Source organism: Chiloscyllium plagiosum, chromosome 10 (genome assembly GCF_004010195.1).
Source record: "Chiloscyllium plagiosum isolate BGI_BamShark_2017 chromosome 10, ASM401019v2, whole genome shotgun sequence".
Lineage (NCBI taxonomy): Eukaryota > Metazoa > Chordata > Chondrichthyes > Orectolobiformes > Hemiscylliidae > Chiloscyllium > Chiloscyllium plagiosum.
The window spans coordinates 85,250,896-85,278,320 of NC_057719.1; the positions used below are offsets into that span (position 1 = coordinate 85,250,896).

Below are 27,425 nucleotides of genomic sequence, written 5' to 3' on the forward strand. Positions count from 1 at the left end.
CTGATTTCCCTCTTAAGTATACTCCTACTTTCTTTATACTCTTCTAAGGGTTCACTCGATCTATCCTATCTATACCTGACATATGCTTCCTTCTTTTTCTTAACCAAACCTTCAATTTCTTTAGTCATCAAGCATTCCCTATACCTACCAGCTTTCCTTTTCATTCTGACAGGAATATACTTTCTCTGGATTCTTGTTATCTCATTTCTGACGGCTTCCCATTTTCCAGCCGTCCCTTTACCTACGAACACCTGCCTCCAATCAGCTTTCAAAAGTTCTTGCCTAATAGATGGGTTGTGCTTCGGCAGGTTGGTGTGGACTTGTTGGGCCGAAGGGCCTGTTTCCACACTGTAAGTAATCTAATCTAATCTAATCTAATCTAATCTAATCAGGCACGGCAGACCATAACTTTGCAATTTGTTTCGGTAAGTGTACAGTGAAAATTACCCGGATTAAGTTAGCTAAGTTGACTACTAGATTTTATAACAGACAAAAATTAATTCACAAAATTACATAATGAAACATAAAGAACAGAATGAAGCAGCTGTACAGAACTCAACCTATCCAACTAGACTTAAATGACGCTATCATTCACCCCCCTACTACCTCTGCTGGCAAAGCGTTCCAGGCACCCACTACCCTCTGCATGAAGAACTTTCCACGCATATCTCCCCTAAACCTTTCCCCTCTCACTTTGAACTTGAGACCCCTAGTAATTGAGTCCTCCACTCAGGGAAAAAGTTTATTGCTATCCACCCTGTCTACACCTCTCATGATTTTGTAGGCCTCCATCAGGTCCCCCTTAATCTCCATCTTTCCATGAAAATAATCCAAATCTACTCAACCTCTCCTCAAAGCTAGCACCCTCTGTACCAGATGACATCCTGGTGCACCTCCGCTACACCTTCTCCAAATCATCCACATCCTTTTGGTATTGTGGCAGAATTGTACGCAGTATTCCAAATGTGCCCGAACTGACCTGCCAACCCTTGTACTCAATACCCCTTTGATGAAGGATAGCATGCCATATGCCTTCTTGACCACTCTACTGACCTGCGTTGCCACCTTCAGGGAACAATGGACCTGAACACCCAGATTTCTGTATACATCAGGTTTCCCCAGGACTTTTCCATTTACTATACAGTTTGCTCTTGTACCGCTCAATATTTTCTTTGTAACACTTTGTTGTTTTACTTTGCTCTGTCAGTATATTGAATCTACACTTTTTCGTACATTTATGTTTGTTTTTCCTTTAGTTTGGTAATCTCTGTACATATGTTGCTGAAGGTTGTTTAACTATATGACTGGAACTGTTATCTCTTAGATGTATATCCTGGTTTTGTAATGTTCCAGAAACTTGTTTGAGCATTCAGTTCACCCATCTTACTGGGTCAATTTATTTCTTGTGGTTTGCATTTTGTCTTAACTAAGTTAGAAATTCTGTCATATCCAACTTTTATATCCGACTAGACATTCTTTTTATTGAATGCATGAAGCATTAAAGTAAAAGTAAATCTGTTGAAAACTAAAGTTCAGCTTAAAGGGTATAGTGTGATAGTGGTCATGATTTGGAGATGCCGGTGTTGGACTGGGATGTACAAAGTTACAAATCACACAACACCAGATTATAATCCAACAGGTTTATTTGGAAGCACTGGCTCCTTCATCAGGTGGTTGTGGAGTGCACAATTATAAGACACAGAATTTATAGCAAAAGTTTAGTATGATGTAACTGAAATTATACCTTGAAAAATACCTTGCTTGTTTGTTAAGTCTCTCATCTGTTAGAATGACCTTGATAGTTTCACTTCTTTCATATGTAAATCACAAAACTTTTTTAAAAAGTTACATTCTCAGGTTAACTGTAACAATTGGTGTCAGCGCAGATAAGACATTGAGATGTTGAAGATGTTAGCCCCCTAAGTTCCCTGTCTGTGCCATAAAGAGGAAGTTTGACCCCACCCCACACCTCACCAATAGGATAAACAACACACTGAGGAACCTACAAGAAAACGGACTTATAACCAGGTCGGACCTACAAAGAATGAAACCTGAAAGCAACAACACCCCCAGATTCTATGGACTACCTAAAGTGCACAAACCAGACATCCCACTCAGACCCATAGTATCACTATCAGGGACACCATCACACAAACTGGCGAAAGAACTACAGCAGAAACTGAAACACTTGATCAGCGGATCCAGACACAGGAATTCAACACAGGAATTTTTGGACATCATCAGAAATATACACATAGACAAGAAAGAAACCATGGTCTCATTCGACGTAACGGCACTGTTCACGTCTATCGACAAAGCCCTAGCCAGAGAAACAATAGCCAACCTGCTGAACAGACATAACAGACAACAGGACGTTGAACCCATCAACAAAGACGGCATATTTAAATTACTGGACTTGTGCCTCACAACACACTTCACATTCAGCAACCAGATATACGAACAAATCAATGGAACACCCATGGGCTCACTGATCTCGGGACTCATAGCAGAAGCAGTAATGCAAAGGTTAGAACAAACAGTCTTACCACAAATTCAACCCAAACTCTGGGTCAGATACGTGGATGACACCTTTGTAATCATTAAAAACACGGAAATAGAGAATACACACCGGATCATCAACTCCACACTCACAGGAATCCGATTCACGAGAGAGGAAGAAAAGGACAACCAAACTCCCATTCCTAGACGTGAGGGTACAGAGAACACCAAACGGAGAATTCACTACAGGAAAGCCACACACACAGACCAAGTCCTGAACTACGAAAGCAACCACCCCAACACACACAAACGAAGTTGCATCAAGACACTGTTCAAAAGGGCCACAACACACTGCAGCACACCAGAACTGCAAAAAGAGGAAGAGGAACACCTATACAAGGTATTCGCAAAAAACGGATATCTCCTGTGAAGTGCTTCTGTGGTGTTTCCTCCGGCATTTATAGTGGCCTGTCCCTGCCGCTTTTGGTTGTCAGTTTCAGCTGTCCGCTGTAGTGGCTGGTATATTGGGTCCAGGTCGATGTGTTTGTTGGTGGTGTTTGTGGATGAGTGCCATGCTTCTAGGAATTCCCTGGCTGTTCTTTGTTTGGCTTGATCTATAATGGTAGTGTTGTCCCAGTCGAATTCATGTTGCTTGTCGTCTGCGTGCGTGAATTCGACTGGGACAACACTACCATTATTGGGCAAGCCAAACAAAGAACAGCCAGGAAATTCCTAGAAGAATGGCACTCATCCACAAACTCCATCAACAAACACATAGACCTGGACCCAATATACCGGCCACTACAGCGGACAGCTGAAACTGACAACCGGAAACGGCAGGGACAGGCCACTATAAATGCCGGAGGAAACACCACAGAAGCGCTTCACAGGAGGCTCCCAAGCACTGAGGATGTCACCTAGACAGGGGACGAAACATTTGCAACAAAAACTTCCAGCTCGGCGAACAGAACCACAGCAACAAGCACCCGAGCTACAAATCTTCTCACAAACTTTGTGCCATAATGTTTAGACTGATTCTAATCTAAAAAGTGAGTTAACAGTCTTACATGGATTCATGCAGTTTTTGAGCAAAGTACAATGTAACTCTGCAAATGCAAATTCACTCCACAAACGTATGTGTGCATGTGGGTTTTTTTTTGTGTGTGTGTATCTGGAGTGGGGGTTTGAGTGTCTTTGGGAGAGGGTGCATTTGAGAGTGTGGGAGTGTGTGTGTCTGGCGTGGGGGGGTTTTGAGTGTCTGTGAGAGAGAGTGTATATGTGTGTGTGAGTGTAAAGTGTCTAAGTCTGAGAGGGTGCATGTGTGAGTGTAGGAGTGTGTGTGTCTGTTGGAGTGTGTTTGAGTGTATAGGGGTTCCGCTGTGTGCGTGCGCAGGAGTGTCTGTGTGTGTGTGTGTGTGTATAGTGCAATGGTGGTCACCTGTAGTGTGACCTGTCGTGTGACATGAACCCAAGGTCCCAATTAAGGCCCTCCGTATGGGTATCAACTTAGCTGTCAGCCTCTGCTCGGCCAGTTTTTGCTGCTGCCCATCCTGTACTCCACCTTGGAGGATGGTCACCTGAAGGTCCGAGGTCGAACATCTTGGACCGCTGAAGTGTTCTCCTTCTGGGAGAGAACACTCCTGTGTGTTGATTGTTGTGCTTCTCATTTTATTCTTACTTCTCATTGTACAACTTGTAATGTTCCCAACATTTGCATCTATCACTTTCATTGAAATATGTGAATTTTGCTAATTCCCTTTTTATGTTATCTTTAAGATCATTATTTGTACTCAGAACGAAGTTGGAAAGAGATAGGCGAAGAACACAGATGGCAGAAGCAGTGATATAGTTCTCACTGGTGCTTTGTGTTGATATTCTAGATTATTCAGTAGTGGCAATGATTTGATCACTAAAAGTACAATTTAAATTCTGTGTAATTAACTATTGCTTATAGCTGGTAAAAGTTCTCAAAATAAGACAAAGTGCCAAAAAATTATATAGTGTAATAACAAACTGAAAAGAGAAAGAAAGAGTTCAAAAATAGTTTCAGGAGGCAAAACTAGGATGAAGCTCAAAATTAAATTCTTATTGAGACTGTCTCACACACAGGGATGTTTCAGCAAATTGCAACATTGCAATCACACAGGGCACCAGCCCAGAAAGGAATCTCCCATTAGCTCAGGAAAAGAACATCTAAGCATCTCTGATTCACAGATCATTTTCAGATTGATTTCTTCTGCCTATTGCAAGCAGGATTATTAGCAGTTTAATCAATAGTATTTAGTATCACAATCTAGTAAAGCATTAGGATCACAGAAAAGCAAATACCTGCTCAGGTCTACAGAAATATCCCACACAGTTTGAGTGCAATTTGCATTAAAGCAAAGGAAAATCAGTTTGGAGAGATTAAAATTGTTTTCCTTGGAGAATAAGTCTGAAAGGAGATTTGATAGAGGTTTTCCAAATCATGAAGGGTCCGGATATAGTGGATCCAGAAAACTATTCTCACTCACGAAAGATTCAAGAGTGAGGGCATAGAGCTAAAGATATTGGCAAAAGCAGCAAAAGGGATAGAGAATAAACATTTTCACTTCACTCATTGTTATGGTCTGGAATGAATTACCTGAGTGTATAGTGGACCTAGGTTCAATTGAGGCATTCAAAAGATAATTAGATAGTTATTTGAAAAGGAACAATATGCAAGTGTACAGCAGGAAGGTGACAGAATAGCACTCAGTGAATTAATGATTCCAGCAGCCAGTGCAGATGCGTGGGCTGAATGCCCCCCTTCTTTGCTGTGATAATACTGTGTTTTTCATGCAGCAATGTTGCAATAGTCCTCAAAGAGTTAAAAGCTATACAGCTTGATGCTCGATATTATGAAGATTTAAATCCAGTGTGCTGTCATTGAGTGATTGAATACCCTTAGCTAGATAAAATCTTTAATATCCGCAGCTCACTGCTTTGAGAGATATTGATTTATTCATTATTTTGTTTTGGGTTTTATTAAAAAGTGGACCATATCGGTAGGAGATTTATTAAAGATTTCAAAATGTAATTAGAAAATAAAATATGACGAAGACCTTTATCACCTGAGAATGAAAACTGTGGTTTGGCTTGTAATGCTCAGTCTGCTTAATTTTTGATTTTCCCATAAAGACTTTGAAGTGCCAGTGGCGACCATGTCTTTAGCTATCCAAGCAAAAGTTGAAGATTGCCATTTGTTTCCAAGTGATTCAAAATCACTGTCTCCCTGATTATTTCCTGCTGATCAAGTCAATCAAAGTAAACCCTTCCCTTTTCATTTGTACATTTCAGAATCACAAAATTGTTATGGTGCAGAAAACCATTCAGCCTATCATGTCCTCACTGGCTCTCTCAACATTTCAATCTCTTGCATTTTCTCCAAAACCTTGTTTCAATTTAAATAATTATCCAATGCCCTTCTTAATGCCTCAGTTGAACCTGTTTCAACCACACTTCGAGGTAGTGTGTTCCATATTCGAACTCCCTGCTGTGTGAAAAAAGGTTTCTTCCCCCCCCCCATTCTTGTCTTTGCTTCTTGTACAAAACTGGTTTAAAACCATGCCCTCTGGCTCTTGTTCTGATTACTAATAGAAACAGCTTCTTATCTATCCTGTCCAGGTCCCTCATTATTTTGAAAATTTCTATTGAATCTCTCTTAAATTTCTCCTCTCCAAGAAAAAGAGTCCCGACTTCTCCAATCTTTTTTCATAACTGAAGCCTCTCACAGAATCACAAAACCTCTACAGTGCGGAACATTCTCATAAACCTCTTCTGCACTTTATCGAATGCAGTAAAGAAGCAGGTGAAAAAATTGATGTGTTGATTATATTAAAGATCTTTGGATTGAAATTGTAAATGACAGTCCATTATTGAGTATATGAGGGAGAAAACAAAAATTAGAGTTGAGAAAAGAGTCTTTTTTAAAAATTTTATTCACTTATGGGATAAGGGCGTCACTGGCTTGGCCATTTATTGCCCATTCCTCATTAGTCACGGGACAGTTAAGCATCAACCACATTGCTGTGAGTCTGCAGTCACATGTCAGCCAGACCAGGTAAGGAAGGCAGTTTTCTTCACCTGTGAATCAGGTGGAGCTTTTCCTGATAACTAACAAAAGATTCATTGTCATCTTTAGACTCTTAATTCCAGATTTTTAACAAATTCACACTTCACCATCTGCTAAGGCAGGATGTGAACCCAGGTTCCCTGGATTAATAGCCTAGTGATAATATCACCAGTGCACTGCCTCCCCATGGGAATTTGGAAATATTTGTTTGAGGAAACAACTAGCATAGTGAAGGTCTTGTGATTTAGTAGGTAGTGTCCCTGCGCTCAGCCAGATGCTCCAGGTTCAAATTCAACTTTAGGACTTGATGGCCATAAAATCTGTGTTCATAATGCAGTCAAGCATGGCGAGTATCAGCTTGCAACAAATTCCAATAGTAAGCAATAAGGACAGAGAGATCCCTGATCAGCCTTGTGATGGATAGAAATTGGAGCCTCTACCATCATTATTTTTTATTTCAAAATTATACTTTATTCATAAAAGACTTTATTTAAAAGATAGTCATTAGAGCAGTTAAATTCTGTAAAGTCTTTACATATATAGAACAAACAAACCAGAGGTATTTCCTACTCATACAAGATTATATTTGTGTACATTTGAGGCACCAGGAGTGTCTGATAACTGAATGGACCCCCATTGTACTTTGGCAGAAAGACTACTATCCACAGGTCCAACACGGATTGGGACAAATAATGTAATTTCTGACTTTGGATCAAAAGCTTGGCTCCTCCTGGTGATTGTCATGGAGCTCTGCCTCCAAGGCAGTGAACTTAACAAGAAAAATTAGCGCGGTGAATAGTTTATCTATGAATATTTCCTGATAGGATCCAGAACATATTAGCCAAAACTGGTGCACATGAAATTAGAGAAAGTGAGGGATGCAGATGCTGGAGATCAGAGTCGAGAGTGTGGTGCTGGAAAAGCACAGCAGCTCACGCACCATCTGAGGAGCAGAATAATCGACGTTTCGGGTATAAGCCCTTCATCAGAAAATTCGATTCTCCTACTCCAAGGATGCAGTCTGACCTGCTGTGCTTTTCCAGTACTTGGGAATTGAGCATGAATAAACTGGGGGGCATAAAGTACAGAGGGTAATAGATAAAATTGAGTGGCTAAATTATACAATGATAAATGTAGAAAGTATGAGACTATGTTTGGATCCAAAAAAACAGTACGTAATATTTATTGGCAGAAAGATTACGATTTGTGGAGCAATGTAAATTACGTGTCTGGATGAATGACGGGAAATTGTTTTTAAATCTCAAATGGATTGCAATTCCAGAGGCTATAGTCAGTTGTTCAGAGCCGTGGTCGGCCCATCTCAGGTATTCGGGGACTGCAGTTGAAGTTCGGTTTCATGCACTGAATCTGGTGTAGCCACGCCAAATGACCAAAATGATACACGTTAAAGCAGGAAGTACAAACTGCTTGCAGCCTCCCGCTGCGGGGTTAAATCATGTTGATTCTCATTAAAGAAAGATGAAAGTGATAAACCTGTTTGACGCACATGATTGCAAAATACCAGTGGGTTGGCACATTTTTAGAAGCTGCATTTCCACGGTTTGTAAACCAGTTTCAGGAGATTGCTGTGTTTTACTTCAGTGTTATTACGTGAGCTCAGGTAGAGAGTGATTGGCTGGAGTCAGAGTCAGTGAGGAAGTTACACCATCCGTCCCGGGCCGCGGAAAGCCGGGGGGAATATTATTAACGTAACAGTCAGAAGCACCAGGAGTCCAGAGGCTCACAAGAATGCCTTATGTCCTCATCAGCACTCAAATCCGATTGGTAAGTAAATGTGCACTTTATATATCGTCTGTGTGTGCGAGATGGGTCTCGTTTGCATTGGGGTTATCTGCGGGTACCAGCCTTTGCTCGGTTCTCCTCAACAGCCGGCAAAAATAGCTTCTGTCCCCTACTCTAACGCCGAGATTAATTTGTCCCTTGCAGCTAGTGTTCAGTCACCATTTACATTGAGGTATGGAGGATGTACGGGAAGTAGGAAGTATTTGATGTGACTCGGGGTTTCTCACATTCATAGTGAAAAGTACCACCTTGGCCCAAATTAAATGACCGAGGTTGACCTAATGCTCGGAATTGTTGCTAGTCCTATGTTTTGTTCTGATCCCACCAAGTTGTAAGTACTGGGGATTGAAATTGACAACACAGAAGTAATAGCTGGAGAAGTGGTACCTGCTAACTTAACCAAACAACATTGTCAATCTACAGACTAGTTCTTTCCATGGTGGCTAAGCCAGAATACACTTAACATTGGCTAGATCATAGGTAACCAGTTTCACTTCAATTAAACCTATACTGCAGCCTCCAATACTCTTGTTATCTACACAAATATACAGTCTCAGTATTGAGGTCGACCATACTGCCACTAACATTCAGTCCAGAGCTAAGCTGGTATTCACCTCAAAATTGACAACACCTTATTGCATTGTTGCCCACCCTCACTGCTTTTAAAATTCCTTTCATGTCTTTGCTTCTTAGAGGCTTAACTTTTGCAAGTACAGTAGTCATAGTGTCATACAGCACAGAAACAGGCCCTTTGGCCTAACTCATCCATGCAAACCAGGTTTCCTCAACTTAATTGATCTCATTTGCCTGCATTTGGCCTTCTTCCCTCGCAACCTTTCCTATCTATGTACCTGTCCAAACATCTTTTAAATGCTGTAATTCTACTCACTTCTACCACTTCCTCTGGCAGCTCTTTCCATATACACAACACCCTCTGTGTGAAAAGATTGCCCCTCAGGTTCCTTTTAAATTTTTGCCCTCTCACCTTAAACCTATCCTCTCTAGTTTTGAACTGGGGAAAAGACCTTGGCTATTGAACTTATCTAGACCCCTTATAATGTTTTATAAACCTCTTAAAAGTCACCCCTCTGACTTCTACACTCCAGGGCCAAATTATCTCAGACTCTCCAGCTTCTCCTTTATAACTCAAGCCCTCCAGTCTTGGTAACATCTTTATAAATCTTTTTGCACCTTTTTCAGTTTAATAACATCCTTCCAATAGCAGGGCAACCCAAGTTGTACGCATTACTCCAAGTGTGACCTTACCAATTTCTTGTACAACTGTAACATGATGTCCCAACTCCTTTAATCAACTCTGACTGATAAAGGCAAGCTTGACAAATGCATTCTTCACCATGCAGTCTAGCTGTGACACCACTTTTAAGGAACTATGTTGAAACTTTATTGCTGGAACAGCACAGCAGGTCAGGCAGCATCCAGGGAACAGGAGATTCGACGTTTCGGGCACAGGCCCTTCTTCAGGAACTATGTACCTGTATGTCTATGTCTCTCTGTTTGTTAACACTTCCATGGACCCTACTGTTAACTGTATAAGTCCTACCCTGGTTTGTCTTTCCAAAATGCAAACCTTGTATTTATCTAAAAATCCTTCTACCATTCCTCAGCCCACTGGCCCAGTTGATCAAGATCCTATTGTACTCTTAGATAATCTTCTTCACTGTCCATTATACCTTCAATTTTAGTGTCATCTGCAAACTTATTAACCTATATTCTCATCCAAATTGTTTACGTAAATGGCAAGCAACAATGGACCCAATCCTTGTGGTATACCACTGGTCACAGTCCTCCAGTCTGTACAACAAGCCTCCAGCACCAGTAGCTCAGGCAGCTTGTTCTAATTCTGAACTAAGCCCTCTTTTCTCTTCCCTATTCGTCCATGTTGAATGTCACTACTTTGACATACTGTGCAGTGAAATTGTATTTTGTTTCTGTAGGAAAATTTGTTTTACTGTTGTTTTATTTGGCCTTGGACCTGGATATTCAGAACTGGTAAAGGAACAGTCCTCTAAAAATGTTAAAAGATTAAATTAAATCTTTTTATGTGGGCAGATTATTGTTGTAGGCCATTGGTGTCTCCTAAATAGACCTTATCCTTTTCCCACCTTTTCAGGGATGCCCAGACTGGTGTTGCAAACATTGTCCTCTCAAACTACCCTCCATTGCTCTTCAACTCCCAATGTTTGAAACATTGCAGTATTATATTCCTATTTGCTTTGTTCATCTGGTTCAAGTTAACTGCACCTATCTCCATTTGTCTGCTCTACTGTTGGCATCTGCCTTACTCTCCCATTCTGAAACTAATTCTTCAAAGCTTCACTATCTTGAAATATATCTCAAAAGCCTCCATAATTCCAATTGCTTTTGGAGGGGGCCGGGGTGAAAATGGGCAGATATTGTATATAAGCCTCCAGAACAAACAGGACTCTGTTAGAAAGTAATTTTTCAAATACAGATTTTGCAATAAGGTTACGATAATGTTAAATGCTAATTTAAAATAGTATGACTACCACTAATATCACAACTTAAGTGAAGAAAATAAAATTGGAACAAGTTTCATCAGATCAAAAAACTCCAAAGCACAAAGTCCAAATGCCAGTTACAAGTGTTGGTTTATCAATAACTAATTCTATCCACTGCAATATCGCCATGAATATTCAAAATCACTAGCCAGCCTAACAGGTTTCTACTGTTGAATTGTACAACTGACTAGCTTTAGAATAAATACCCATTAATTTTATGGTTAATTAAATTATCTAATTTGTCTTGTTTTGAAAGAAAGGCTGGTTTGTTTCCAGCAGGAAAAGGTCTCCTTTTATGTGTTATTAATAAGTGCATTAGGTTTCACTGGGCAGTTCTAATCTCATCATAACTTTTGAACAGAAGTAGGAAAGTATTGTTACATTTTTATAAATGTCTTCAAGATGCTGTCGTCCAGGGCCCCTTTCAAGATTTAAAATTTCCTAACTGCTCTCCATCACTCCAAGTGCTGCCTGACTGAACTCAGCTGATCAATTAGCGCAGTGGATTTACCCAGTAGTTCAACAGGAGAACAGACCTTCAAATTTAATCACCTTGTCAAAATTATATTTTAAGTTTATGCTGTGTTATGGATGAATTGGATGTTAGTCATAGAGTTAGGCATCACAGTAGGTACATTCCCTTGTCTTTTCTATATAAACAGCAAATTTCACCTTTTCAAATATTTATCCAATTCCTTTTCAATAAGAACTAGTGAATTTGGTTCCAAAACATGTTAAGGCAGTGTATTCCAGTGGGTTGATGCCTTGATTTGGATTTGATAATAATGATAGCAGGTCTTAAATTGTAACATTTTTCAAGTGGGAACTGATACATCAGTGAACCTGGATAATAGAACGTACTTGGTGCAGTTAGAATATGGGTGACAGAATTTTGGATGAGACTATGTTTGTAGATGATGGGGGATGAGATAATGACAAGAAATATATTGGACTAACTGAGTTCAGTGCAACAAAGTGGCAGCAATATTTTGACAGGGAACCTTGTTTCAAGGGTGGAAGTAACATGGTCTTAGAGATGATGTATGTGATCAAAGTTTATTTGAAGTCAGGTGTGACACAATGTTTGTGAACAGTCTGGTTCTGCCTCTAACAGCTGCTACACTGAGGGACAGAGTAAAATACAATTACAACATTTATAAAGCATCTGGATGCAACATTTAAAAGATATCTGGATCGGTATATGAATAGGAAGGATTTAGAGGGATATGGGCCAAGTGCTGGCAAATGGTACTAGATTAGGTTAGGATTATCTGGTCAGCATGGACGAGTTGGACCAAAGGATCTGTATCTGAGCTGTACATCTCTGACTCTATGTGGCAGGGATGAACTCGGATTTCACCAGTTTCCTCATTTCCCCTCCCCCCACCCTGTCTCAGTCAAATCCATCAAATTCAGCACCGCCTTCCTAACCTGAGATCTTCTTCCCGACCTCTCCGCCCCCACCCCAGTCTGACCTATCACCCTCACCTTGACCTCTTTCCACCTATCACATTTCCGACGCCCCTCTCCCAAGTCCCTCCTCCCTACCTTTTATCTTAGCCTGCTGGACAAACTTTCCCCATTCCTGAAGAAGGGCTTATGCCCGAAACGTCGATTCTCCTGTTCCCTGGATGCTGCCTGACCTGCTGCGCTTTTCCAGCAACACATTTCCAGCTCTATGTGGCAGGGGCCAAGGATAATAGCTATGGACTTCCTAATATTTAGTTGAAGGAGACTCTGTTCATCTGGTTCTGGATGCTGGACAAGCAGACTTACAATGTACAAGTAGTAAAGTGGTCAAAAGGGGTGGGGGTGGGAGGAGAGAGAGAGTTTTGGGGGTCATCAGTTACATATGGAATCTGGCATGTTTTTGAATGAGATCGCCAGGAGATTACTAAGTAAGGAAAAAGATGGAATCAATTAAAGATCATTGTAGACACCCTGGACAACAGTCTGGGAGCAGAAAGAAAAGCTGCTGCAGGTGATTCTCTGTCTACTATTAGATAGAAGACCGGAACTGGGAAGAACAGTTACACCCAGCTAGATAGTGAGGCATTGGTGAAGGAGTAAGATAGTGTGGTTAACTCTTAAAAGGCTGCAGATAGATTGAAAATGACAAGGGGGATAGTTTATCATGGTCACAGTCACATAGATTGTCATCTTTGACATTGATAAGGATTGTTTGGATACTGTGGTCAAGCAAAAAATCTGACTGGTAGCATTCACACTTGGAGTTCAGTAAAAGCTGGGCACAAATTTGGGAAAGGCTACAGGAGGTTGAGGATGGTTTATCAGGACAGTATGTTCAATCGTTTTATATTTTGCAGAAAAGGATGATGACAGATTTGAAGCAGCTTCATATGGTTTGGTTTAAATAGGTTACTGGCAGATGCATCAATGAGCAATTAATAGAGTTTCTGGTTTTGTCTTTTTACTAGTACCTGCCTGAAGTAATGAAAGAATTTGGAATCTGATTAAATGTTGCCAGGCTGTAGCATTAATACTCCTCCTCCAGCCATAACCTCCATATACCTACACAGATGGTGGCCTTTATGAATTTGCACCAAGAGAGGAAAGGGCACTCTCAGTGTATGTTAGCACAGAATTCTGAGATCTGCAGTCATTATGCCTGGATCTTCTGAATTTGAAGTGAAAACCTTGCTATTAAATCGAATCACTAAATCAAAGCTTGTTTCAGAAATAGATCAAAACTAATTGAATATTTAAGGAAATTTTAGGATATGAAGTGCCTTACCGGACAGAGATCGCAAAATTGCAATCCAAAATAGCTTTTAAGTGGATACCATAAACTGTAAATATTTTGAAAACTAATCAATAAGTTTATGAAGCAAAAGGCAGAAAAATGAGATCAACAGAACAGGAGTTAGCCCCTTAACCCAAATTCATTCGCCTTTTTGAGTGCTTTTTGTATTTTCCTGCTAGCTCTAAATGATTTCTGTATTCTGACTACTAAGGCTCGCTGCTCCTCTTCATTTACGAATTTCTCACCATTTGTAAACACTCAAACTTGTCTTTCTTTTTTGGTTAAATGGATGACCAACACTGAATATCATTTTGCTCAGTCAGTTTGTTTGTATCCACTTACAATTTCTTATTTCCACCAACGTTAACCTGACTTAACCAACTGAAAACATGCTGCATGACTGTCTATTCCGGTTGATAAATAATGTGGAAAATTGACTCCCAAGGCAATGGGCCTCAATCAAAAAAAACTGCTTTTCATTCTTTATCACAATTTTGTACCTCCCAGCCAGTCTCTAGCCCATTTAAAAAATTATCTCCAATTCCATGTGTTCTATTTGCAACAAATAACCTCTTTCATGCAACCTTACTGAATTCCTGTTGTGTTGTTACCAACAGTGAAAAATAACAATACATTGATGTTGCTATGTGAGTCTTTGTTTTTTGACAGCTAGACCCTTGCATTCCCTCCTATACTTACTCTAGGATTTATTGTAGTTAAATGGCAAACTGAATTATGAATCAATGGATAGTGTTGCTTTTAATACAAAACTAATTCATTTCCAAATCATCTTTTTATAACATCACTATATTCTTAACTAATAAATAACTAAGTTTATTTAATTTCCTGATTATTTACACTATTGAGTGCATAATCTTTGCTGATATGCTGAACACAAATGTATATGAAGATGTTGTCTATAAGCTGTTCCACTGTAAGACAACTGTCATAGAGTCATAGAGGTATACGGAATAGAAACAGACCCTTCGGTCCAACCAGTCCATGCCGAACATAATCCCAAACTAAACTCGTCCCACCTGCCTGCTCCTGGCCCATGTCCCACCAAACATTTCCTATTCATGTACTTATCCAAATGTCTTTTAAATCGTGTAATTGTATCCAAATCCACCACTTCCTCAGGAAGTTTGTATCAACACACGAACCACTCTCTGTATGAAAGATTTGCCTCTCATGTCTTTTTAAAATCTTTCTTCTAACTTTAAAAAGTTTTCCCGTAGTCTAGAAATCCCCATCCTAGGGAAAAGACAACTGCCATTAACCCTATCTATACCACTCATTATTTTATAATCTTCTATAAGGTCACCTCTCAACCTCCTATACTCCAGTGGAAGACATCCCAGCCTATCCAGTCTTTCTTTATAATGCAAACCTTCCAAATCCAGGAACATCCTGCATTCCATATAATTCATGGCTGTTCTATATAAAATATACATGACATTGTCACATAATTCATTGTATTTTCTATATATAATATCAACTACATTAGCTCCATTTTGCTTTATAACAATAACAATAAATTTGAATCATAAGTTAGAACTGGTGATTGAAAAAAACTGATTATTGTATGAACATGACTTGCCAAGCCTTCTTTGACAGCAGCTTTCAACACCTGACCTCTACCACCTAGAAAATAATCTGCCATCCTTATCTGGTCTGGCCTGTGTGTGAGTCCAAAGCACACAATGTGATTGATTCTTAACTGCCCTTTGAAAATGGCCTTGCCAGCCACTCAATTTAATTAAACTGTTACACAAAATTCATTAAGGAATAAAACCAGATGGATCACTCAGCATTAACATAGATACTGGAAATAACATTTGCAGTGCCATATCCAAACTTCCTTGGAACAAGCTGAGGGCTTGTGATAAAATTGGAAGAACTGTCCCACATACTAGTCAAGCAACAGCTTGACATTGTAAGTTATAAATCAGTGAGTATGACTATGTCCCAGACAGCATCATCATCATTCTTGTGTATGTCCTACCCCACTAGCATGATGATACACCAGGATGGCAGCTCTGGGGGATTCAGCAAGAGTATATTGCCCTGTGTGTCCACAACCTGGCTCCAATTCCTATAAGGTTTCATAGTATCAGGTCAAGCACTGGACTTAATGATTAACACCTACTGCCCTTAACTGATGAATCAGTGTTCCTCCATGTTGAATATCCTTAAAAGAAGCTCTGAGGGCAAGAGGGTGGAATGTATTCTCGTTGGGGACTTCGACACCCATCATTTAGGGTGGCTTGATTTGAATCTCAAATCCCATCTGAAATCTGGGCATTCATGAAGTGCCGTGAACTATCAGCTGCAGCAGAATGTATCTAACCTAATCTTGGTTTTATGCAGAGTGCAGAAAAGCATTCCAAGAGCATCACATTAAAAATGAGGTTATGGTGAAATGAGTAGTGTAATGTCACTGATCTAGAAATCCAGAGATCCAGGTTGCTGCAATGAGGTCATTAAAGGAGTCATTCTCGCGTTGACAGGGTGTGACTACAAAGTACTTGGGCCCAGCTATTCGCTACATAGGTCAATGATTTAGATTTGAGCACTGTTGGGCTCTGTGACACAGTGGTAGTGTCCCAACCTCATGGCAAGAATACAGGTACAAATCTCACCTGTTGTGTAGTGTGTGTTATATATCACAACATATCTGAACTGGTTAGTTAGAAATATCTACAAGAATATCTAGAAATTGCAACTAAGATTTCTTGTGGCACAGTGGTGGTCTCTCTACTTTGGAAGCAGGGTTCAAGTCCAACCTGGTCCCAGAGGTGTGTTGTAACATTCAGGAGGTGGGTTAGGGGGTGGTGCACAGTAGTAATGTCAAGGGATTAGTAATTTTGAACCCCAGGCTATTGTTCTGGAAGTAACTGGCTTGAATCTCACCATGGCAGATGGTGAAATGAGGGCTGTTGAGGCATAGTGGGAGAGGAATTACACCATGTTTAAGTCACACCTGCTCGAGATTAAGTAAACCAGGCCTGCATCTCCAGGGGTCAAAGAATGAGAGGTGATCTCATTGAAACCTACAAAATACCTAAAGGGATAAAAAGGAGAGATGCAGGTAAGATGATTTCCTTGGGTGGGGTGTCTAGAACCCAGGGCCACAATTTAAAAAGATGGCATGCAAATGTTTGAGTGTATGAAGGTAGCAATTGGTCGATTTCTGATTACCAGTGGTTTACAGGGTTATTGGAGTGGGATGGCTATAAGGCATTGAAGTGGTTGATTAGCTGTAGTCAGCTACTGAAGGGTGGTGCAGAGTCAATGGGCTGAATAGATCACTCCTATTCCCATGTTCTCCTAAATTACCTGAATTTGTGCTGGGTCTGGTTCCACAGATGCTGCTAGCCCTCCTGTACTCCATTCATACAGCTTTATTTATGTGTAACCCAGGTAGCTTTTTATTGACAGGCTATTTGATAGTGAAGGCATCATACAGGTTTGCTTTCCTGCTGGAGTCAATCGATAGAGATGAGCAGTATAATGCTTCCTACCTCCCCAATTTTATTCTGCCCGCCCACACCACCCTCCCCCAACTAGTTATGCTGATTTCAACCGTAAGGGGAGGCTTTGGCATTGTGATAATTTCATTGGATAGTAATCAGACTAATGAGGACATGGCTTTAAATCTCACCATGGATGATGGTGACATTTTGAATTCAATAAAGATCGGGATTGAAAGACTTGTCTAATGGTGATCATGTAACTATTGGTGGTTATTCTAAAAATCCATCTGGTTCACTAATAGCTTTTATGGAAGAAAATCTGCCATTCCTTCCTGGTGAAGCTTACATGTTACTCCAAACTCACAGCAATGTGGTTGAGTCTTAACTGCCTTATGGGCAATTGATGATGGACAGTAAATGCTGTCCTAGCCAGCACATCGAAATCCCATGAATGAATTAAAAATATAACCAGCACAGACCAAGGATGTATTTAGGATTTGCTTTACGTGTTTTAGCAGAATGGATTATCAGCAAGCTCAAACTAATTCCAAATAACTTTTTCACCTTTTGATAACAAGTTTAAGTCTTGGGAATAGATTATATTAAGATCACAGTTTATATCAGGATTGAGATATAACCCATGACAAAATTTGGAGGTAATAGCAGTTTGGACAATGGTCTGACCTTGAAAGCAAAAGGTGAACCTTGCATTTGGTTCGAATGATGATTTACCTGATGATAAGTATATAGAAGTAGAGGAGGGAGAGTGTTCCAGACCCATCATAAGCAAGCAGAGTCCTGCATGTATTGATCCACTAGGATATGATAAATCTATCGCTGTTACTCAGTGGAAACGGTGTTCACCTGTATTTCTCAGTTGGAATGAAACTGACCCTTTGTTGCTGCAGAGCACTCCCATTATCACCCTCCATTTATATGGGTTGTAGGAGACTTTCTTCAACTCAGAATTTGGTCTTTTATTTTGTCTGTGCCAGTCATCCATTTAGTCAGAGTTGTACAGCACGGAAACAGACACAACCAGGTCCAACTTGTCCTTGCTAACCAGGTATTCTCAACTGATTCTGTCCCATTTGCCAGCATTTCTGTCTAAACCCTTCCTCTCCTTGTACCCATCAAGATACCTTTTAAATGTTGTAATGTTCTTTATCCCATTTCCCTCAAACTGTCTCCCCCTCCAGTCTTTTATCTCGCTCCCCTCGATCCAATGTCCCCCACTGGGCACCCACCCTCCTGCCTCTGGGAAGATTTCCTTCCTCACTGACTCAATTGAAACTCCCCTTGTGATTCTGCACATTTCGATTCAATCCCACCTGCTCCCAATCGTCTCTGCTCCCAGGAGAACGATCCTGGCTTCTCCCAGTCTCTCCATGTGAACTGAAGACTAGAATCACAGAGAGGTAGGGCACCCTGTAAAAAGGGTGTCTTCACTCAAACACTTGTCACTTACCTGAAACTTGTTCCCCTCCCATCTCAAAGGGAGATTTGCAACAGGGCAATCCAAATCCCTTTCTCTTTTTGTTTTCCCCTGTTCAAATATTTGTCCACATCCCTTTTGGATTATGTTTCTAGTAATGAATTGCATGTCTCCATAATCCTCCAGTGTGAAGAAAAATTGCTGACATTCAATTATATTCTTTGGTAATGATACTGCAATAGCTAGAAGACAAATGTATCATGGTAGGGCACACCTAGATATCACTGGCACAATGATTGAATGTTTGAATGCTGTTTGCACAAAATATGGTACAAATTTTCAATTGCAAAATTGTGGTGACGGATGCATCTGGGTCCAGTTTGCACTGTGTTGGGCTGGGGGTGCCTGCTGTAATTTTAGGAATTTCTGGAACAGCGTGCACTGTCTGGGAGGTTGGAATAAATTTTGTGTTGACCAGTGTAAGCTAAACTCACCATCACAGCGGGAGGGGAGAGAATATGAACCATGTCCAAGCAATTTCAGAAGGAATAATATCTCTGTTTTACAGGAAACTGGGCCCACAATTGTGGGCGACGAGCACTCGGATGAAGAACTTATGAGATACCTCGGAGCTGAGAAAACTACTATGTTAGGAAGTAACTTGTGAGTAAGGGTGTGTTAGAACACTTCATTTACTCCTGCTCTGGAGTTTTAATATATTCTACCTCCAAATTTTGTCTCTTCTCAGCTTGCGAATTGGCTGTATAGGGACAATTTTAGAGAGTTGATGTTGATTTTTCCCCTCCCTTACTCAAGGAGAGGGGAGGTAACTGTAACACCTCTGCTTGTACCTCACCAGAGTTTTGCACTGAGGTTGTATCATCCCCTGCCATTCCATGGCACAGCTCCTCCACCAATTTTTTTATTTGTTTGTGGGATGTGGTCATCACTGTCCAACTCTAAGTACCCAGAGAGCAGTCTAACAGTCAACCCCATTGCTGTGGGTCTGGAGTCACATGACTAAGTAAGCATGGCAGTTGTCTTCCCTAAAGGACATTAGTGAACCAGATGAGTTTTGCCTGACAATCAAGAACATATTCATGGTCATCATTAAGATTCTGAATTCCAGATTTTTATTGAATTGGGATTCCACTATCTGCCATGGCAGGATTTGAACCTGGGTCCCCAGAACATTACTGGGCCTCTTAATTAACAGTCCAAGTGATATCATTAGACCATCACTTTGCCAACTACCTTGCTCTTTTACACTGACCTAATTCCCAGAACTGTCAGTGACAATATAATGGTTTGGAGTGAGTCATGAAATTAAGTACAGCAAGACCAATTGTAAAGCCTTTTAACCACTTTCCAACTGTTTTCTGGGAGTGTGACTCACCAATAAATGATAGCTTTACCCTGCGAAAAATAATTAAATCTCAACTGAAGCCCTAATGCTGGAATCTCCTAATACATGCATTCCAACTGGAAGATATTAGATATCTAGGATCTCCCAATACTAGGAAGGTCAAGTACACAGTTTATAGGGAAAGTGAGGATGCAGACGCTGGAAGTCAGAGTCAATGGCTGAAGCTGAAAGACCATAGCAGGTGAGACAGCATTGGAGTAGCAGGTAAGTCAACTTTTGGGATGAAACCCTTGGTCAGGACTGAGGAGGGGGAAGGAATCCAGATATATATAGAGGGAGGGGATAGGGCTGGGGGGTGGGGTGGGGAGGGGTAAGGGTAGGTGGGATGGTGATAGGTGGATGCAGGTAGGGAATTGTGATTGGTCAGTGGGAAGGGTAGAGTGGAAAGGTGAGGAGGAAAATGGATAGGTTCGAACAGGCCAGGGAGGCAAGGAGGACTGGTGGAGCTAGACATGGGATAAAGCTGGAGGAGGAGGGACTTTGAAGCTGGTGAAGTCAATATTGAGGCCATTGAGCTGGAAGCTTCCCAGGTGAAATATAAAGTGATGTTCCGCCAGTTTCTGTTTGGCTTCACTCCAACAGTGGAGGTGGTCAAGGATGGACATGTCACCGGGGACTAAGAGGGGGAGTTAGAGAAGGATATGTGGTAGGATGAGAATGTGGGGAGAGGAGTTTGGGTGTTTGTAGCTTGGAGGGAATTGGGGACACGAAGGTATTTGTAGCAGTGAGATACATGCCAAACAAGAGAGAGGATTTTAAGTGATTTGGTATAATGCAGAATTAACCACTGACTTCTAATGATTGGGGGTACAGTACTGCCAGTAATCCTCTACTTTTTTGGGACTTGAACATAGGCCTCCCAGTGCAGGGGTAGAGACACTACTACTGCAACACAAGAATACTCTTCAACAATAAGAAGCGAATTGTGGAATGTTTGAAGTAGTTATTTTGGGTAGATATTGTAAACGATGATGAAGTATGAAGACATTTAGATAGATACTGTATTATTTTGGTGTTATTAAGAGAAAAATATTTTCATAACGTATACCAAACTGGACAGGTTGAGGGAGGGCTGATGAAGAAAGAGTACATTCTAACTAGTTAATTTCATTTCAACTTCAAAATATTAGTAGTTAATTGTGAGTTCAATATACCATCCTGAAAATCACAGTATACTATAAAAAATTGATTTTTGCCTCATGACAGGAGTTAGTTATTTTCGATCGGTAAACAATATGCGTGTTTGCAAAGTTTGCTATGATTGTGCAGTTTGCATTTCAACAGAGACTTGAATTGGAAGCTCATCTTGGATGTATTAGGATTAACTATAAACAGCTCCATTTGCGTCCTAAATGGAGGAAAGCATACTATTACCACTCAGTTCTTCCTGAGCTTTGTGACAGAATGTGACTGAATCCCCAACAGCTGATCAAACGATGATAGCAGCTACCAGCGTAAACTCTGCATTGGACCAAAATATAGAACCTCTTTAATTATGCACAATGATTCATCAAATTAGCCAGTGAAGAATAGAATTGCAGTTTTTCTCTGTTTCTGTCTATGGATGTTAACTTCCTTAGTTTATGTTTAAAAAAGGACTTTTTTTCTCAGCTGATGCCCAGCGCAGTATAAGGGAAACATTGCACTGTCAGTGTCATCTTTCAGGTGAGACATTAAACCAAGGCTTCTCCATCTGTCCGGTCCAATATATGTAAAAGATCTCATAGCACATTTTCAGGAATTATCCCCGGTATTCTGTCCAATATTTCGCCCTCAGTCAACATCACAAAAAGATGATCTGGTCCTTATCACGTTGATGGTCGTGGGAGATGGCTGTGTGCACGCTGCTATGCTTCCTACAATAAAAACATCGTTCTACGCTTCAAAGTATTTCGTTGGCTGTAAAAACAGGTCCAGTGAAAAACATGTTCAAGTCTTTTACCTATCGCTATAACCTTTATTCCCAAGAAAACTTGAAGCCTTTCAGTAAACCATCAGCTGTTGGAAGTGTGTTTCACCTGACCATGAGGGAATGCTACAGAAAATCCATAACTCAGACATCCGCTCAGTAACAAGTAATGCGGTTGATGTGAATGATGGGAACGTATTCTGACGGTTTGTGGGAGGGGGAAGAGGCTGAACTCCAGCCGTTGCAACGATGCCTATGGATCGAAAGGTCATGGGGATGGGGTGGAACTACATTTTCAAGCCGCCAACAGTCGGAGCGCGAGCGGAAATGTGATGACGTGATTGGCGGCACGGCGGGCAGGGGCGTGCTGAATTGGGTATTTAAATCCCAACTGCCGGAGCGCGAGGAGGCGGAGACAGCGGGCTGAAATATGAGTGACGTCAGGAGACAGGTTAATATATGGAATGTATTCCCCCAAACTGATGGAGGAGGCCGATTCACTTCTCGCTTTCAAAAGGATATTCCAAAATATAAAGAAATGATTTGCAGAGCTATGAGGAAAAGGCAGGGGGCTAGCATAAATGATTTGTTCCATTAGTGAGAAAGCAAAGACATGGGGGACCGAATGGCTCTGACTGTTCCATGACACTAACACGAATTAGTACAACTAAAATGAAATCAAATCTCACTGATAATGATTCTGAAACTGCCCCATAATCCTAAAATCCCTGGTTCACTCATCTATTCATGAAGGAATCTGCTTTCCTGACCAGGTCTTGCCTTCATATGACGCCAGCTCCAAATCAAGGTGGTTGACTCTGTAAACAAGCTATCCAGATTAGATCAAACCACAGGGCGCCCACATCTCAAGAATGAAGAAGATTCAAACTGGATGCAGTTACTATAGATCTGAGTTTTTCCTTTCTTGAGTGAATTGGAGTTGGGGCTGACTTTTGAAGGGCTGAATGGCCTTTGCTTTAAATCCTATTTTCCTATATATTCCACCTTCATGTTTTGTCTGGTTTTGATGCTTTGTGTAAAATCATCAGCTGGGCCAGTGGGCTGAAGAATGGCAGATGGGAGTTTCATTTTGATAAATGTATAATGTTACATTTTGGTATGGTAAACTAGGACAGGACTTACACAGTCAATGGTAGAGCACTGGGGAGTGTTAACAAGATCTAGGGATACAGATTCATGGCTCCTTGAAAATGGAATCACAGGTAGACAGGGTGCTGAAGAAGGTTTCCAGCATGCTTGCTTTCATCAGTCAGAGCACTGAATATAGGAGTTGGGGCAAGTTGTTGCAGCTGCACAACACATTGATGAGGCCATGTTTGGACTACTGCATGCAGTTCTGGTCACCCTACTATAGGAAAGATATTATTAAACCAGTAAGAGTGCAGAAACTATTTACTGGGATGCTATCTGGACTGGAAGGTTTGAGGTTAAGGAGAAGTTGGATAGACTGGGTCATTTTCCCCTGGAGTAGGAGTCTGAGGGGTCACCTTATAGAGGTTTATAAAATCATTAGAGGCTTAGATAAGGTAGATAGCCAACAGCCTTTCCCCACAGTACAAGAGTCTAAAACTAGAGGGCATAGGTTTAAGGTGAGAGGGGAGAGATACATAAAAGTCCAGGTCGGGAATTTCTTTCACCGAGAAGAGCATCTGGAATGGGCTTCCAGAGGTGGGTGGTGGAAGCGAGTACAATTTTGTCATTTAAGAAACATTTACACAGGTACGTGGATGATAGAGGGATATTTGTGGGCAGCACGGTGGCATAGTGGCTAGCACTGCTACCTCACAGTGCCAGAGACCTGGGTTCAATTCCCACCTCAGGCGACTATGTGTGGAGTTTGCACGTTCTCCCCGTGTCTGCGTGGGTTTTCTCCGGGTGCTCCGGTTTCCTTCCACAGTCCCAAAATGTGCAGGTTAGGTGAATTGGCCAAGTTAAATTGCCCGTAGTGTTAGGTGAAGAGATAAATGTAGGGGTCTGCGTGGTTTGTGGGTCGGTGTGGACTTGTTGGGCCGAAGGGCCTGTTTCCACACTAAGCAATCTAATCTTAAGAAACAAAGGCAGCAAACTGAACTAGTTTAAATTGTGAAAACTGGGCAAGTTGCGCTGAAAGACTTGTTTCCATGCTATAGATTTCTATGAACTAGTGAGGTCTAAGGAGCTCCCACACCTAAAGGCAAATTAATTGCAGCCAATTTACCCATACTTTCAGATATCAGCATATCCAGCAGAAATTTGTGTTGCAAGGGTACAGTTTTCCACAAGAGTATCTCTCAGGCATGCAGAGCTACCAGTAGAGGATAGATGAGCTTCTGAGAATCTCTCTCAAATTCCAGAACAGGCCAATCTGAAATGAAAGTTAAACAGATAATGCTGGAAATAGTGGAGTAGACAGTGTCTGTGGAGAGTTAACATTTCACCTCAATGACCTTCACTCACTGTGTCACAACAGGGATTAAATATCACAGCCCAAAAAGATATTCTCTGATAGCACTGGAATGTTGTTTTATTGTTCAAAAGGCACACTGCAGCAATTTTTAATCAACTTTTTTTTAGGGATGTCACAACACATTTCTGGAACATGTGACTTGAACCCAGAACTTTGTGGTCCAGGGATATGGCACTACCACTGATACAAGATTCCTACATGCCATACCACATCCTTGTCATTTGTGTGATTGCCATCTAGGGCTGACACCAGTATATTCTGGGTGCTTGAGAGAATTGAACACTGCAACAGATCTAAAAAAAGACCAGCCTTGACAATCCTGACTCCCACTCAGTTTGTCAGCGAACAATTGGCAATGAGACAGTATAACATGAAACTATCTTCAGTTGTACTTTATCAAATTGGAATTGTACTTTTCACACTTTTTAAAATAACACACATATCAACCATGATTCAATGCATTCTCTGCACCCTCCCCACAAAATAGTTACAATATTTTGTGGGGAGGGTGCAGAGAATGCAGTGAATCATGGTTAAAGGGATGAGAACTCATCATTTCCCAGTAGATCAGGTAACATACTGGCACTTTTACCAATTTAAACTCTACATTATGTATTCTGCAGTATGAGTATTCCCCGAAGCCTGCTCCTTTGCTTTTTTACTTGAGTTGATCCTGTGTATATTGGCAATTTGCTCTAAATATCTTGCTTCACTTTTATCACAATTGTGTTTATTTTCTGGAGACAAAACCAGCTCTCTCCTCATGTTACTTGTTCTCCATAAGCCCTGTGCTGACCTCTGCTGAATCACAGTTAGAACTGTTTCAGGACTTTTAGATCCAATTTCTTAGTTTTTGTTCTTATGGGAGGTCTTAAAGTGTATTGCACGGAGAATGGATGTCAATCCAGAGCAACACACGATCTGATAACTTTAAGAACTCTGAGGCTACCTCAAATTGTCATGATACATGAGTGACAGATATTGCAGTGTCTCAAAGACTAGGAAAGGGAGTTAGCCAGCCATGAAATCCTGCACTACTTCATTGTAGGCCAAGTACACCTTTCCTCCACTAAATGCAGTCACCAAATATTAGACAAAAGGAGAAGAGAGCAAATGAGGCAATTATGGTACTAAAGTAATTAAAGAGATGGGGAAAAATGAGACTATGGTATTTTTGTTTTGAATGGGAGATGGGTGGGTACAGACAAGATGTTAAATAGATGGATAAGAATCCTAAATATGATAAGTTTATGGGGATTGAGTAGTAAATGTGTGGGACACTGCAGCATGGAATACAGGCAGCTGAGGTTTGAATTATGAATTACAGGAGTCTGACTAGGACAGCAATAGAATAGTAGAGCCTGTAGGTGATACCAACATCAAGAATGCTAAAAATTGAGTGCGTATGAGGATGAAAATTCCATTTAAAGTAAAATAAATTACTGAAGCAGTGACCTACCCATGAGAGGGGCTTCAGCACACAATACATTTTCAGTCAAAACCTTGATGTGAAAATAGTGATTTAAGAAGAAATACACATTAATGAGAGATTAATTCATATTTGTATCCACAGTTCGGAATTTCGTGTGAGAGATCCTCCACGGCTGGTGCTGGACAAACTGGAGGCAATTGGCTATAGTGTGATCAGCATGACCGGGTTAGGACAGACACTAGTCTGGTGTCTGCACAAAGCTTCGGATAAATCTTAGCCAAATGGAATCTCTACCATTATATCAGTATCGCTAGACTGAATGGATATCGAGACAAGATTATCGCACATATTGCTTAGAGACTTTCATACAGCATACATTCCATCAGAAATGTTTCAAAGACTGAGGATACACTAATGTCCTCCAATCCCTACTTTCTCGCATTTCACCAATTTTTATGGAGTGTAGTCTTCATCCGACAGACATCCTAAATGTATGCACCTTAGTGTTCGATGTTTCACGGTTTGATCAGATTTAAGTATCACTTATCAGACACATACACTTTGCAGTAAATGCTAGCTAATGATCAAGAGCATTTTTTTCAGATTAACTTTACTCCCTTCCTAGTACTGGTCACTAAGAACTACAAGCAGACATGTTTAGTGACTAAACCTTAAAAGTCCTAATGGCTCGTCACCATATTGATCAATATAAATAACAGCTAATAGGGGAGCTAGCACCACAAAGGCACTTGAATATTCAGTTTGAAATTGATAAATCCTATGGGAATGAGACTCCAATTGTACATAATGCTTACTCCCTCTGTTGGAGTGTGATTTCTGCTTAGTAGCCAACAATGTCGTAATATTATTGCAACAGGGAGCTTGTGGTTGATGACCAGTGTTACACTGGGATATAGCTTGCCCAATTTATCCAGCTAGCTAAAGACACTAAGCAGCTGTGCTGTTCAGCCCAGGGAAGTCCCACATTCAATCCCTTGCTGCTTCTAACCAAGAGTAAGGGAAGCAAAGATTAACTGGAAAACCTACTGTTACCCATCATTCAGTGATCCATGCTGGGAATGAGTGTTAATTTTCAATGAGTGAAATTGCTCATGTCCTCTGCGGTTGAGCAACAACATATGTAAGAGTTATTGTGTTTCAAAGGAATGAATTGTTCGGAAGGCACTTACTGAGAATGATGAGGTGCCATTTAAATGCAAGCTTTATCTTTTTCTTTGCTGACGTTCACTTCAGTTTCACAATGGAATCATGCCCTTTTGAATGAGGGTCAACTAAATTAGAGGATGATAATTTATAATCTGTGTTGTCTATCATTTTGTTCATATACAACTGATAATTAGAACTACAATAAACATCTGGAGATCAGCTCACATTTCGAACTCAACTTCAATAAAGCTGATACTTTTATTCGTTTTATTTTGTGTTTCTGAGAATCTGTGCATCATTTGGCTAATGATGAGAGTTTATCAAACATTCATGGCTCCATAGGTAAAAGAGAGAAAAAAAATCAGCCTAACTAGTTGTTTGGTCCTTGGTTTTATTCCTCAAACATTTGTACTG

At 40.7% G+C, this 27,425-nt stretch overlaps 1 protein-coding gene across 1 annotated transcript; it reads left to right on the plus strand.

The window, feature by feature from the left end:
• Nucleotides 1-8,103: 8,103 nt before the first annotated feature.
• gchfr (GTP cyclohydrolase I feedback regulator) lies at nucleotides 8,104-27,281 on the plus strand. Its single transcript, XM_043698262.1, has 3 exons — nucleotides 8,104-8,377; nucleotides 19,179-19,273; nucleotides 25,986-27,281. The coding sequence occupies exons 1-3, from the start codon at nucleotides 8,342-8,344 to the stop codon at nucleotides 26,119-26,121; spliced, it is 267 nt and encodes an 88-aa protein (XP_043554197.1). The 5' UTR covers nucleotides 8,104-8,341; the 3' UTR covers nucleotides 26,122-27,281.
• Nucleotides 27,282-27,425: the final 144 nt, after the last annotated feature.